The 12,845-nt window shown below is 36.1% G+C and overlaps 1 protein-coding gene across 1 annotated transcript; it reads left to right on the forward strand.

Moving 5' to 3' along the window:
• Positions 1–342: 342 nt before the first annotated feature.
• Positions 343–8,465, forward strand: LOC127956028 (gastrula zinc finger protein XlCGF8.2DB-like). The gene is made up of 3 exons (XM_052553784.1): positions 343–422; positions 2,743–2,897; positions 5,444–8,465. Exons 2-3 carry the CDS (start codon positions 2,813–2,815, stop codon positions 6,331–6,333), a joined length of 975 nt encoding a protein of 324 aa, XP_052409744.1. The 5' UTR covers positions 343–422; positions 2,743–2,812; the 3' UTR covers positions 6,334–8,465.
• The last annotated feature ends 4,380 nt before the right edge of the window (positions 8,466–12,845 follow it).

The raw sequence follows: 12,845 nt of genomic DNA on the forward strand, positions 1-12,845 counted from the left end.
TTTGAAACTTTTCAATAATTTCCATAATTTTTATTGGAAATAAATGCCTTTATGATTTGACAGATGCTGATTTTGCTGGCAAAGAAAGGTCTAAATAAATAAATGTCAACATAATAGATAGATAAATACAAATTGAGTTAATGTATGAATAAACATGAACCGAAGTAATTGTGGAAATGTCCTAAATACGTGAATGGATGAATATATTTGTAGTTTTTTTTTTTTTTCAATATGTATTTCACCAAAAATAAAACCGAATACTGCTGACATAGCCTGTGTTGTACTTATTCGTATGTGTTTCCTTTATGTAAATAGCGAATGACTTTTCTGTATTGAAGACGACGGGACTTTTATTTTGCTCTGGTGGCATGACGTCATAAGGCTGCGCCGCTCTCCTGCGTCCGTCTTTCATCTGAAGAAAGGTTCGTGGTCTTTAATCATTTGAAGTGTTTGAAATAATACAAACGCGTTCAGTCTGTTTTACAGTGTTAACAAGTGAGGTAAAGTGCATGAATGATCGAGTGTAACGTTGTGAACTAGTTTATAGTGAAGCAGCGAGTCTTTCTCCTCAACTGTATCGTAAACAGATTCAGTGTTTGAAGCTTGTCATCATTGTTTTGAACAATATATGAATACATTAATTTGTGGAAAAATAGGCAATATCTGCAGTGTTGGGGAGTAACTAATTTGTGTTTTAGTTACACGTTACTAATTAAAAAGTGATTTGTAATTTGTTACTGGGAATAAAAAAAATGTGTAATGAAATTAGTTACTTATGGAAATGTTAATGATTTTCACACAAACACAATTGATATATTTCCCAAATTTCATTTACTGCTTTAAAATATGAGACCCCAATGTTTCATGAGTTTAGGACACATGCTTATTAGATAAGTTTTGTTTCCTATTAGGATTTATGTATATGCTTTTGTTTCTTCTTTCTTTCAGTGTTACCTGTCAGCAATCCAAATATTTGATTTCAATCATGTGATTTCATCATATCTATTAAACTATATGTTATGATTTTAAGTCTATATTTCACTTCAAAGTAAAAAGAGGTGTTAAAGTGTGCTTTTTAAATTGATTATAATCTTAATTCAAGTGAAGAAGTACTTCGAGAAGTCTGACAGTAATCTACTGTATGGTTAACCCGGCCTGCTTTTAATATTTTACAATTATTCACAGTTGAAAACATTCATTAGAATATAGAAAACTATTCAAACATTAATCAAATGGTAATCAGTTACATTACTTTGTAACAGTTATTGTGAAATAGTAACGCCACTTATTATACTTATTATAGGTATGAGTTTGTGACGGTAAACACACCTTATAGCCAGCAGGATTTTGAACAGATGTACAGTGGATATAATAAATCTACATCTCCCCTGTTAAAATGCCAGGTTTCTGTGAAAAAAAAAAAATATATATATGAAACAAACGATTGCTTGCGGACAGACTTTAAAGATGTAGAGACCGTATTTAATTCCTAAAAAGAAATGCCAACGAAGCTTGGTGTTGACGACCCGGAGTTATGCAAAAAGCGACACAGAGAAACATCCAAGTTTTCCAAAGACATGAAAAGAATGAAAGTAAAGATATAAAGTAGCAAGTACCAAATACATGTTTCAAATAAATGTTACACCACACTGCTGCTGTTGTTCTTTCAATAAGTGAATTTAAAGGGTATACAGTAAATGAAATCCCAAACAAATATACAATAATAAACCTTTGTTTTTATCAAAACCATTTATCCAGTTTAATATAATAAAGCAATTATGTTTATGGTTCTTTTGTATTGCAAACCGACTCTGAACTGCTGCTAATCATTATTCTGACCATTTACCCCCATCTCGCACCTTTTTTTGTTTCATCATTGTTGTGTTTAGTGATGTGTGAGGTGTTGGAAAGTCACTCAGCCTTCTCGAACTTCTTTTTTCCCTCGCAACGAAGAACGAAAATGAACTTTGTTTGAAGTATATTGGTGCATTAAGAAAATGACATCGAAACCCTATCTTGGTCTCTATTTTTAATTTTACTTTATTTTTGCATCACAGAAACCTGGCATTTTAACGAGTGGGTAGACTTTTTAAATCCATTTTACACAATGTTGGGAGACTTTAAAGTATGGACCTGATATCAGCTAAATTACATTTTTGTACTAAATCGAAGAAACGTAGTACTTCAGTCTGCTATAAGTAACGTGAGGGAGGAAACTAGTTGATGTTAGCTAGTTAATAGTGCCACACACACGCTAACTTCTCTTAGTTGGTAATGTTCATTTCAAGACCGCGTTATCTTGAATTTAGTGAAGAGTGATGGGTTGTGCTCCCATAGATGGAGATCATATTTAACTCATTTCTGACTCTTGCAGACACTCTTTTTAAACATGTCTTAAACGGTGGATGTCCTTTCTCCTCCAAGCCGTGGCCGTCTGAATGTTTTCGGTACCCAAAAGATTCCCATAAGGCAGACTTTATCTTTTTCGCTGGGTGAAAAAGTTTCAGGGATCTCCCTCCTTTGGCGATTGTTTCATATTAAAAGTACCAACGCTCAATGCTTAATGTGATTTATTGGATGGGAGGTGTGCTACAATGTTCCATCATAAACTGAAAACAGGCTAGACTTATCAATTCTTCATTTGAAGCATGACTACTGTATTAGAGAGCTGATTAAGACCCAACTAGAGATTTATTATGAATTTTATTTTAGATTTCTGTTTATTATTCTCGTCTTAAACAGGACAAAGTGTTCAAACACAGAAAAACTCCCGCTGAAGAGACTGAGATCCAAGTGACTGTTTATTATAAAGATGGAGTTTATTAAAGAGGAGAGTGAAGACATGAAGACTAAAGAAACATTCAGAGACGAACATGAAGATATTGAGGAACAAACAGGTTGGTTTCACAAAGCTGAACTCTCATATGAGCTGTCCTGTATATTTTCTCAATTCATTTGCCATTGTGTTTTTGTACACTCTCTGCCCTCGTGCAGCTTTCTTTTTTGAAAGGATTTCAGCTTCACTTTTTTTTTTCTTAAAGGTCATTTTCTACTCCTATTTCAGTGCTCTGAGTTCAAAATGTCATTGTGAGACACAACGGTTGTTTCGTTTAATATTTAAATGTTAATATTATTACTATGATTATATGTATACCCAAATATCATCTCCAGCTGCTCGGGAGTCACTTAGCATTTTACAGTTTAATTTGAGAAAACTCCCGACATTTCACATACACAGCAGCTGCAAGTTCATCATGGCAACCTGTCAACATAAGTGTAGTTTAATGTTAGGAAACGTCAGAATACAGGTGCTGGTCATATATTTATTTCATCACATACAATATCATCAAAAAGTTGATCTATTTCATTAACCCTTGTGCATTGTTCAAAAACTTCGGTACAAGTCAAGCCCTTTCTCGTGTTGCTTGCTGCTCTTCTCACCATCAAATGACCAGCAGGTTGGCATGCAAGTGTTTAAATGCAAATCTGCATCTCCATAACTTTGGTCAGCAGCAGGAAACATGAAGTGCTCTAAAACTTCCTGGTATACGGCTGTGTTGACCTTGGATCTCAGAAGACACAGTGGACCAACACCAGCAGATGACATGGCACCACAAACCATCACTGACTGTGGAAACTTTACACTGGACCTCAAGCAACGTGGATTGTGAGCCCTTTTTGAAGCGAGACGCTTCTGACACTGTCTGTTGTTCAAGAGTGTCTTGACACAAGGAATGCGAAGCTGAAACCCATGTCTTGCATATGTCTGTGTGTAGTGGTTCTTGAAGCACTGACTCCAGCTGCAGTCCACTCTTTGTGAATCTCCCCCACATTTTTGAATTGGTTTTGTTCAAAAAATCTTCTATTGTTTGAAAAATCCCTATTGTTTGTACACTATTTTTTTTTCTTTTTTTCTACCACATCTTTTCCTTCCCTTGCCTCTATTAATGTGCTTGGACACAGAGCTCTGAGAACAGCCAGTCGCTTTTGCAATGACATTTTGTGTCTTGCGCTCCTTGTGCAAGGTGTCAGTGGTCTTTTGGACAACTGTCAATTCAGCAGTCTTGGATTGTGTAGCCTACAGAACTAGATTGAGAGACCATTTAAAGGCTTTTTTTTTAGGTGTTTTGGGTTAATTAGCTGATTAGAGTGTGGCACCAGGTGTCTTCAATATTGAACATTTTCGAGATACTGAATTTGGGATTTTCCTTAGTTGTCAGTTGTAAACATCAAAATTAAAAGAAATAAACATTTGAAATATCAGTTTGTTTAATGAATAAATAATATACAAGTTTCACTTTTTGAGTCGAATTAGTGAAATAAATCAACTTTTTGAAGATATTCTAATTATATGACCAGCACCTGTATATTACTATTTATCAGTCTTATGACTTAATGCTACTATTGCTAATACATATTAATAAATATTTATTTATAAAGGATAAATCACATTTGTTTTGTTTTTTTTGCTTTTTTAACAGTAAACCTCTGTTGTGCAGCACTTTGTTAGTCGACTAGGATGTTACTTAATGTGCAAAATGTCAAAAAAAAATTTTTTTTATCTATGACAAATCATTAACAGCTGTTTCTTGAGGTAATAACAGTATATTAGGCAGGAAATCAAAATCAAAATATTCTTCTATCATTAATTAATCTCACTTATGGCTTATCATTTGGAAGTCAGTAGTGGCAGTTTTACATGGCCACTCGGTCTAATTTTAATCTAGATAATTGGGTGCATTTCCGAGTGCTTGCATTAAACATGCTAATAGCTTCAAAATTCTGTGCATGACATGAAGGTGCCAGCAACAAAACGTTGTACTTTTGTAAAATAAAGAAAACAAGGTGTAATGCATATGGAACTTATACAAAATACAACTTAGTTATAAGGCCCGTGAAAAGCACACTCAAGATGAAATGCACTTTACAAAGAATACAGGCAATTTTAAAAAATATATATATGTATGTATAATTTCCAATGTTAAAATGCAATATATTAATGGGGCTGTCAATGGTATTTTAAAATGTATTTTTAGAAACGTTAACTTGGACCAAGTTAAGAATTGGAGGAAAAAAAAAGAATTTTGCTCCTATGGTTCAAAAGTTTGGAAAAAAAAATAAGAACCCCAATTATTACAATAGATGCCTGCCTTCGGTTCCTTGCTCCTAATTATTTAGATCTTCTGGGTCAGTCTTTTATATTCTTTTTTTTAAATAGAGGGTTTCAATGCCAGCTTGCTAAGTTTTTGAGATGTACTAAATAAGTGAAGAGTAAGCAATATTGGCAAGGGTTTCTAAGATTACATGCAAGACCTCTTGCGGTTTCTTAGTGGTTATAGGTTGCAGTTGTATGTTAGTTTTGATATTTTTCATGTTTGAATGTTTTGATGTCTGTTGTTTTGTCATTAAACAGATTAACTTTTATCTTGTTTTTTTACTTTAGACCTAATGGCACTGAAAGAGAGTGAAGTACTGAATGAAATTGAAGAGAAAGATCATGATTCCATAAATGGAGAAACATCTTTGAGGTTTTCACAGACTAAAAAGACTTCCTCAAGAAAAAGGACTCAAAAGACAGGAAGAAGTTATTTCACTTGCCAACAGTATGGAAAGGGTTTCAGTCAAACAGAAAGTATTAAAAGACAAATGAGTATTCAAACAGGAGAGAAGCTATACACGTGCCAACAGTGTGGAAGGAGTTTTACTCAATTTAGACACCTGGAAGTCCACATGAGAGTTCACACAGGAGAGAAACCTTATACCTGCCAACAGTGTGGAAAGCATTTCAGTCATAGAGTAAGTCTTAAAAGACACATTAGAATTCACACTGGAGAGAAGCCATACACATGCCAACAGTGTGGAAGGAGTTTCATTCAACCTGGTCAACTTGGAGCCCACATGAGTGTTCACACTGGAGAGAAACCTTACAAATGCAAACAGTGTGGAAGAAGTTTCAACCGGAAAGGAAATCTTAATTGCCATATGAGAATTCATACTGGAGAGCAGCCTTACACACATGATCAGTGTGGAAAGAGTTTTGATCAACATGACATCCTTGAAGTCCACATGAGAACTCGGAGAGAGAAACCCTACGTGTGCCCCGAGTGCGGAAAGTGGTTTAATCATAAACAACGTTTTGAAGACCACATAAGAATTCACACTGGAGAGAAGCCTTTCACCTGCCAAGAATGTGGAAAATGTTTCCGCCAAAAAGGAAACCTTAACAGGCACATGACAGTTCACACTGGAGAGAAGCCGTTTATATGTTGTCACTGCGGAAAGAGTTACAGATATACAGCAGGACTCAAGTACCACATGAGGTTTCACATATGAGTGAACTGTATTTTTACTAGAGCTCAACAGATATGGGTTTTTATGGGGGCCAATGCTGATATTAAGGAGTAAAAAAGACTGATATATCGGCCGATATTCTTTGTGTATGCTATATTACAGTATTGTCAAAAGTTTGGATACATTTCCCATTCATGTGTCCAAACTTTTGACCGGTACTGTATATAGAATACGGTGTATATATAGAGCCTACATTAACATTATATATACAAAAAAATGTTTGCAATGATAACAAATGTGGTGATAAAATGCAAACAAAGATCTATGTAATGCAGGAAGGATATTTAACAAACTTTATTATTCAATATGAGTCTGACATCAGTGCACTTAACAGTAAACCACTTATTATTAACAACTAAATTCAAGTTATATATATATATTGTTGTTATTTAAGAAACTAAACAAGGTAACGGTGGTAAGGCAAGCTAGCTATTGCCAAACCAACAGATATAGATTTATGCAGGAAGCACAGCTTTTATAAATGTAAGCATATAAAATTAATAAATAATGATTAATAATAATATTTTAACAAACTCTGTATTGTGAATTTTTTGGTAATCAAATGCACATGCAGAACATTAATTTTTAAATTGTCATTTTGTGGTTTAATATTCTCAGACACTGTGTGTGTCTGCGCTGACCTGTTTTTTATTATTATTTTTTGTAATTTATTGATCAAAAACGAGACAAATTCCATGTTATATCGGTTGGGCTCAAATTTTTACGTTATCAGTGTGACATGAGTCACGTAATAACACCAGAGAGAAGCCTTGCTGTGCCATCACTGAGAAAAGACTTGCAGAAACAAAACAAACACCAGTGATATAATTCAATATAGCTGAGCAGCAGATTTGGTTTTGTTAACACCCGTTTTGTGTTTTGGTTGGTCGGATCATAAATAGCCTGTCGATTGTAGAACATCTGACCCCATTTTTGGATGTTCTATTTACTACTTATTTTATGCTGTAAAGCCCATTGGTCAGCTGCTGCTAATGTAAATGGTACTATGAAAATAAAACTTGATCTAGAAACCTAAATGCATGAGATCGTTCAGATCTTTAATTCAAATAAATAAAATATGCTTGTGTTATTTACATGCACTGAACACTTATGTTTTTGCCCCTATTTTTCATGAGCTGAACTCAAAGATCTAAGACTGTTTCTATGTACACAAAAGGCCTATTTCTCTCAAATATCGTTCACAAATCTGTCTAAATCTGTGTTAGTGAGCACTTCTCCTTTGCCGAGATAATCCATCCACCTCACAGGTGTGGCACATCAAGATGCTGATTAGACAACATGATTATTGCATAGCTGTGCCTTTGGCTGGCCACAATAAAAAAATAAAAATAATTTCTAGTGTAGATATAAAAAAAAAAACAGGACATTTATAGAGTAAAAGAAGTGCATGACAGCAAGGACACTATTTATTAAAGGGTGGGTGAAATGCTATTTCATGCATACTGAGTTTTTTACACTGTTAAAGAGTTGGATTCCCATGCTAAACATGGACAAAGTTTAAAAAAATTAAGTTGTATGTTTGAAGGAGTATTTCTGTTCCCAAAATACTCCTTCCGGTTTGTCACAAGTTTCGGAAAGTTTTTTTCGAGTATGTCTCTGTGTAGGGTGACCACCCGTCCTGCGTAGCGCATGCGCGCACAGCGTTTGAAGCCCAATTCATGCGTCCCGCAAATTGAGACTGTGTCACGCATCATCAATGCTTGCTCAAAAAAAGTTGGTCGCTCTATATCCTCGAGCCCCAGGCAGCCAAACGAACATTAATTGACAGTTCAGCACGCTACAGCGAGAGCGGGAGCGAGCGAGTTTGAATGAGAGCTAAAGTTTACATCTTTATTATATCCATTTTAACGTTTTTCCTACATTATTTATATAAAAATGTTATGTAGGCAATAACTCTGAGGTGGCATCGTTGTTAACTTACAAAAATGATGATAATTTGGATCATTTACATTTTCCCGTTAATAACAGGTAGTGTATTCCGATGTAAAATTAACAGTCGCCTGAGGACGATCAACAACCATCTTATCCGAGCTCAAAACACTGTTTGAGCGAGTGTCAAGATACTAAAAATAATAAATACATATAATTATGAACTTGTTTCTGTGTGTTTATTTTTGTTCTCGGTACGTTATTTTAATAGCAATTAATGATTATGAACATAAAAGCATTACTATATATATATATATATATATATATATATATATATATATATATATATATATATATATATATATATATATATATATATATATATATATATATAGTTATATATATATATATATATATATATATATATATATATATATATATATATATATATAGTTATATGCTAACCGTTTCTGCAATTTCTGGAGCAAGCTTCCAAGAATTTCCCTCACCAAGCCACGTGTGCTGTGGTGATAGGACAATAAAAGTGATTGAGTAAGAAGAAATGGACCCTTAACAGATTGGTTCAGATGTTGAAAAACAGAAGCTGAATGAATGTGACAACTGGCTAGTTCACCGTTATGGTTTGGAATATAGTTAGCATGAAACCTCTAACAAATCAAAAGTTTAGTTATTGAATAAAAAGGAACTTAAGTGAAGCAACATTACAACACTTTTTGAAAGGATAATTAACCTAGTATGTACAGACATTGTTTTTGGATCAGATGTAGATAATTTTCCTCAGCAACTTGCCCGTTATGTTAAGCCACTCTATCAGTGTGATTGTCAAAATTTAAAGCATACCCTTCTTAAAAATTAAATGTGAACCAAGGTTAAAACATTTAACAGGACCAAATAGTCAAGTTGAGTGAAAATGAAAATTCAAAACGTGTAATCAGAGGTATTACATTATATTCATCATGTGATAATGTAGAAACACCATAAGCATACATATCATGACATGACACATTTAGGAAATTTAAACAAACTTTGTTTAAAAAAAAAAGATTCTTCTATTCCACTTAGACCACTTCCCAGAACCTTACTGTTGGCATTTCAGATTTACGTTGGCAGAGATGTAGTTTATGGTGTATTAACGTGTGTAATTGTATGTGTCCATGTAGGAAAAAAAAACCTTATTGATGTATACAAGAACATGTGAACGTTTGTTGTTAGTGTATGTGGGCATGCATGTTCTACGTACGTATACGTAGGGGTGTATACATCAGTGTATAGGGCCATGTTCTATGTACGTATACGTAGGTCTGTGTATCAGTGTTTGTGGGCCTGCTCTATGTACGTATACGTAGGAGTGTATGAGGGCATGCTCTACGTATGTATACCTAGGTGTGTGTGTGTGCACATGTTCTTGTATGCATTGTGTAACAAAAAAAACCTAAATTAAAAGTGTATGATGCAAGATTATTTTTGTTGACTGAGGGGGCAGGACTCTGTGGGTTAAATGGCTGAAGGTGTTGGTGTGTCAGTGGGTGTTGTTGGAGTGGTTGAGGTGGTGTGGGGGAAGTCCTCCATTAACGGCTCCAAATCTTCAGATTGGAACAGTTTGGTGGAGGACTGTGTAGGGGATGGTGGGGTAAGGGTTATGTAAGGTACGTCAGTGTGTGGGATGAGAGGTTTGATTACAGAGATATGGGTGACGTTTGTTTGGTGTATTGTGATGTCTACAGGTGGTAGATCAAGGAGGGAGTCTATGACAGTTTCAGTGGTGCCATTGTGTGAGACTTCAATGATAGATCTAATGAGGAGGTTTTCAACGTGAACGGTGCGGATTCCAGTTTGTGTTTTAATGGTCAGTGTGCTGTAGGTGTACTGGGTTATGAATTGTGACGTGTAATATGTTTTGCATTTCGTGCAGAGAACTTTTTGATGTAGATAGTGGCATGTCTGGGATGTTGTGTTTTTGTGGGCAATTGTGCAAAATGTCAATACTTGTGCCAACTATGTCTGCAGTGAGGTTCTGGGCTGTGGTGTGGTCTACTGGAGACGTTCCTTCAGTACATTCAATAGGGGTTATTTCTGAGTTTTTGGTGGTGGTCACCTTGAAAATGGCGAACAGAAATATTTGAAAATCTATACCAATCACCTATAGTAATGTTGAGTCAATCGATGCGGTTTGGTCTGCAACGGTGTATGTGGCATTGAGGAGAAAAGTCCCATCCTGAACAAAGTTGTGCTCTTGACTCTTCTATAGTACTAACTTTGCCTTGACATTAACCTGTATTTTTTTGGGGGGGTGGGGGTAAACAGTTAGTGTTCATTTAAGATTCATTCAATAGGCATGCATTTGAACTTTGTGCTTACTCTCTGGTATGAAGTGGTCATTTTCAGTATTTCTGATACTGGCAGGTCTCTTTCTTTGGATGAAATGTGTGGATTATACGTATAGTCAAGGTGGCTTAAGCAGGACATGGTTGACTTATGGGTGAAGAAAACATCATGTGCCCCTTCAGAAAGTAGTGATGGCTGTAAGTAAAAAAAAAAAAAGTTTGTAGATTAAAAATGACACAAAGGGATGGGTATCCATTTGAATAAAGACTTACCGATCGTTGTTGACTGCTTCAAACCGACTATGCAATTCAGGTTTGAACACCATAAGTCTTTGAACCTTATGTTTCTGCTGCACTTCAGCCTCGAAGTATGGTCATTTTGACCCTTGTTTTAGTTTACTTATGTTGTGAATGTAGCCATCCACTGTTTGAGGGGCAGTGTTTTTTGGTCCTGCTTCCGTCTGAGGTAAAATGATAAGTTTAGAAAAAAAAGAAACACTCCCACACACACCCCATGAAAGGTTGGAGAATATTAAACATTTGGGGTATCTACTGAACTAATTGTTTAAACTTATGACCCTTACCTTCAGTAAACCAGAGGAGGTTTAGAATGTCAGGTTCTGCGAGGGACAACTCTAAATGTGATGGAACCTTTCTCCTGGGGATGCTGTACCTGCACAGCCAAATGGGGTCAAGTGTGTCTGGATAAACTGTCTAGAGTATTAAATGTATACAGTGTAAACCTTAATGAATCGAGGAATGTAGTACCAGTTTTCCAGACAGCAAAATTTGGCCTGCTTGACTGTGTAGAAGAGAAGGTGGGAAAAAAATTAATTACTAAAATAACCTTGCTAAATATATCAGTCTTTGGTTGTTTGTGGATGTAGTACCGGCTTGGTCCCCAGACAGCAAAAAAGGGACAGCTTCCAGACTGCAAAAATGTGGCCCGCATTCCCTTTACCGCTAAAGGGACTGCTTGACATCATGTAGAAGAGATGGGGGAAAAAGATAATTACTAAAATAAATCTTGCTAAATAGCAGTCTTTGGTTGTTTGTGGATGTAATACCAGTTTTCCGGACAGCAAAAAAAGAAAACTTCTTCCAAAAAAGGTCAGCAAAACTGTGGCCTGCATTGCCTTGACAGCTGGAGGGGCTGCTTGACATTATGTAGAAGAGAGGCGAAAAAAAAAATTACTACTAAAATAAACCTTGCTAAATATAGCACTCTTTGGTTGTGGATGTAGTACCGGTTTTGCCTGGAATGCCAAGCAGAAGCTGCTCTGTCAAGGCAGCCAAACAGGGGCTGGTCTGGCTGGATAAAAAGTTGAAATTAACATTAGAGAACAGAAAATAAGGGGCAAACTTCAATAACTTTTGAATATTTGCGTACTTGGTCAACTGTGGTTACTTTGCCTGGATGAGTTGTGTAGAAGAGCAGTTAGATGTTGATAAACGGAGTAAGTTAAAAGTCATAGGCAGTATACGTAGGTCTGTGTATCAGTGTTTGTGGGCCTGCTCTACGTACGTATACATGGGTGTGTGTGTGCACATGTTCTTGTATGCATTGTGTAACAAAACAAAAAAAACTAAACTAAAAGTGTATGATGCAAGATTATTTTTGTTGACTCTGGGGGCAGGACTCTGTGGGTTAAATGGCTGAAGGTGTTGGTGTGTCAGTGGGTGTTGTTGGAGTGGTTGAGGTGGTGTGGGGGAAGTCCTCCATCATTAACGGCTCCAAATCTTCAGATTGGAACAGTTTGATGGAGGATTGTGTAAGGGATGGTGGGGTAAGGGTTTAGTGAGGTACCTCAGTGTGTGGGATGAGAGGTTTGATTACAGAGATATGGGTGACGTTTGTTTGGTGTATTGTGATGTCTACAGGTGGTAGATCAAGGAGGGAGTCTATGACAGTTTCAGTGGTGCCATTGTGTGGGACTTCAATGATAGATCTAATGAGGTGGTTTTCAACGTGAACGGTGCGGATTCCGGTTTGTGTTTTAATGGTTAGTGTGCCGTAGATGTACTGGGTTATGAATTGTGACGTGTAATATGTTTTGCATTTCGTGCAGAGAACTTTTGACGTAAATAGTGGCATGTCTGGGATGTTGTGTTTTTGTGGGCAATTGTGCAAAATGTCAATACTTGTGCCAACAATGTCTGCAGTGAGGTTCTGGGATGTGGTGTGGTCTACTGGAGACGTTTCTTCAGTACATTCAATAGGGGTTATTTCTGAGTTTTTGGTGGTGGTCACCTTGAAAA

The sequence above is a fragment of the Carassius gibelio genome, chromosome B4 (genome assembly GCF_023724105.1).
Source record: "Carassius gibelio isolate Cgi1373 ecotype wild population from Czech Republic chromosome B4, carGib1.2-hapl.c, whole genome shotgun sequence".
Classification (NCBI taxonomy): domain Eukaryota; kingdom Metazoa; phylum Chordata; class Actinopteri; order Cypriniformes; family Cyprinidae; genus Carassius; species Carassius gibelio.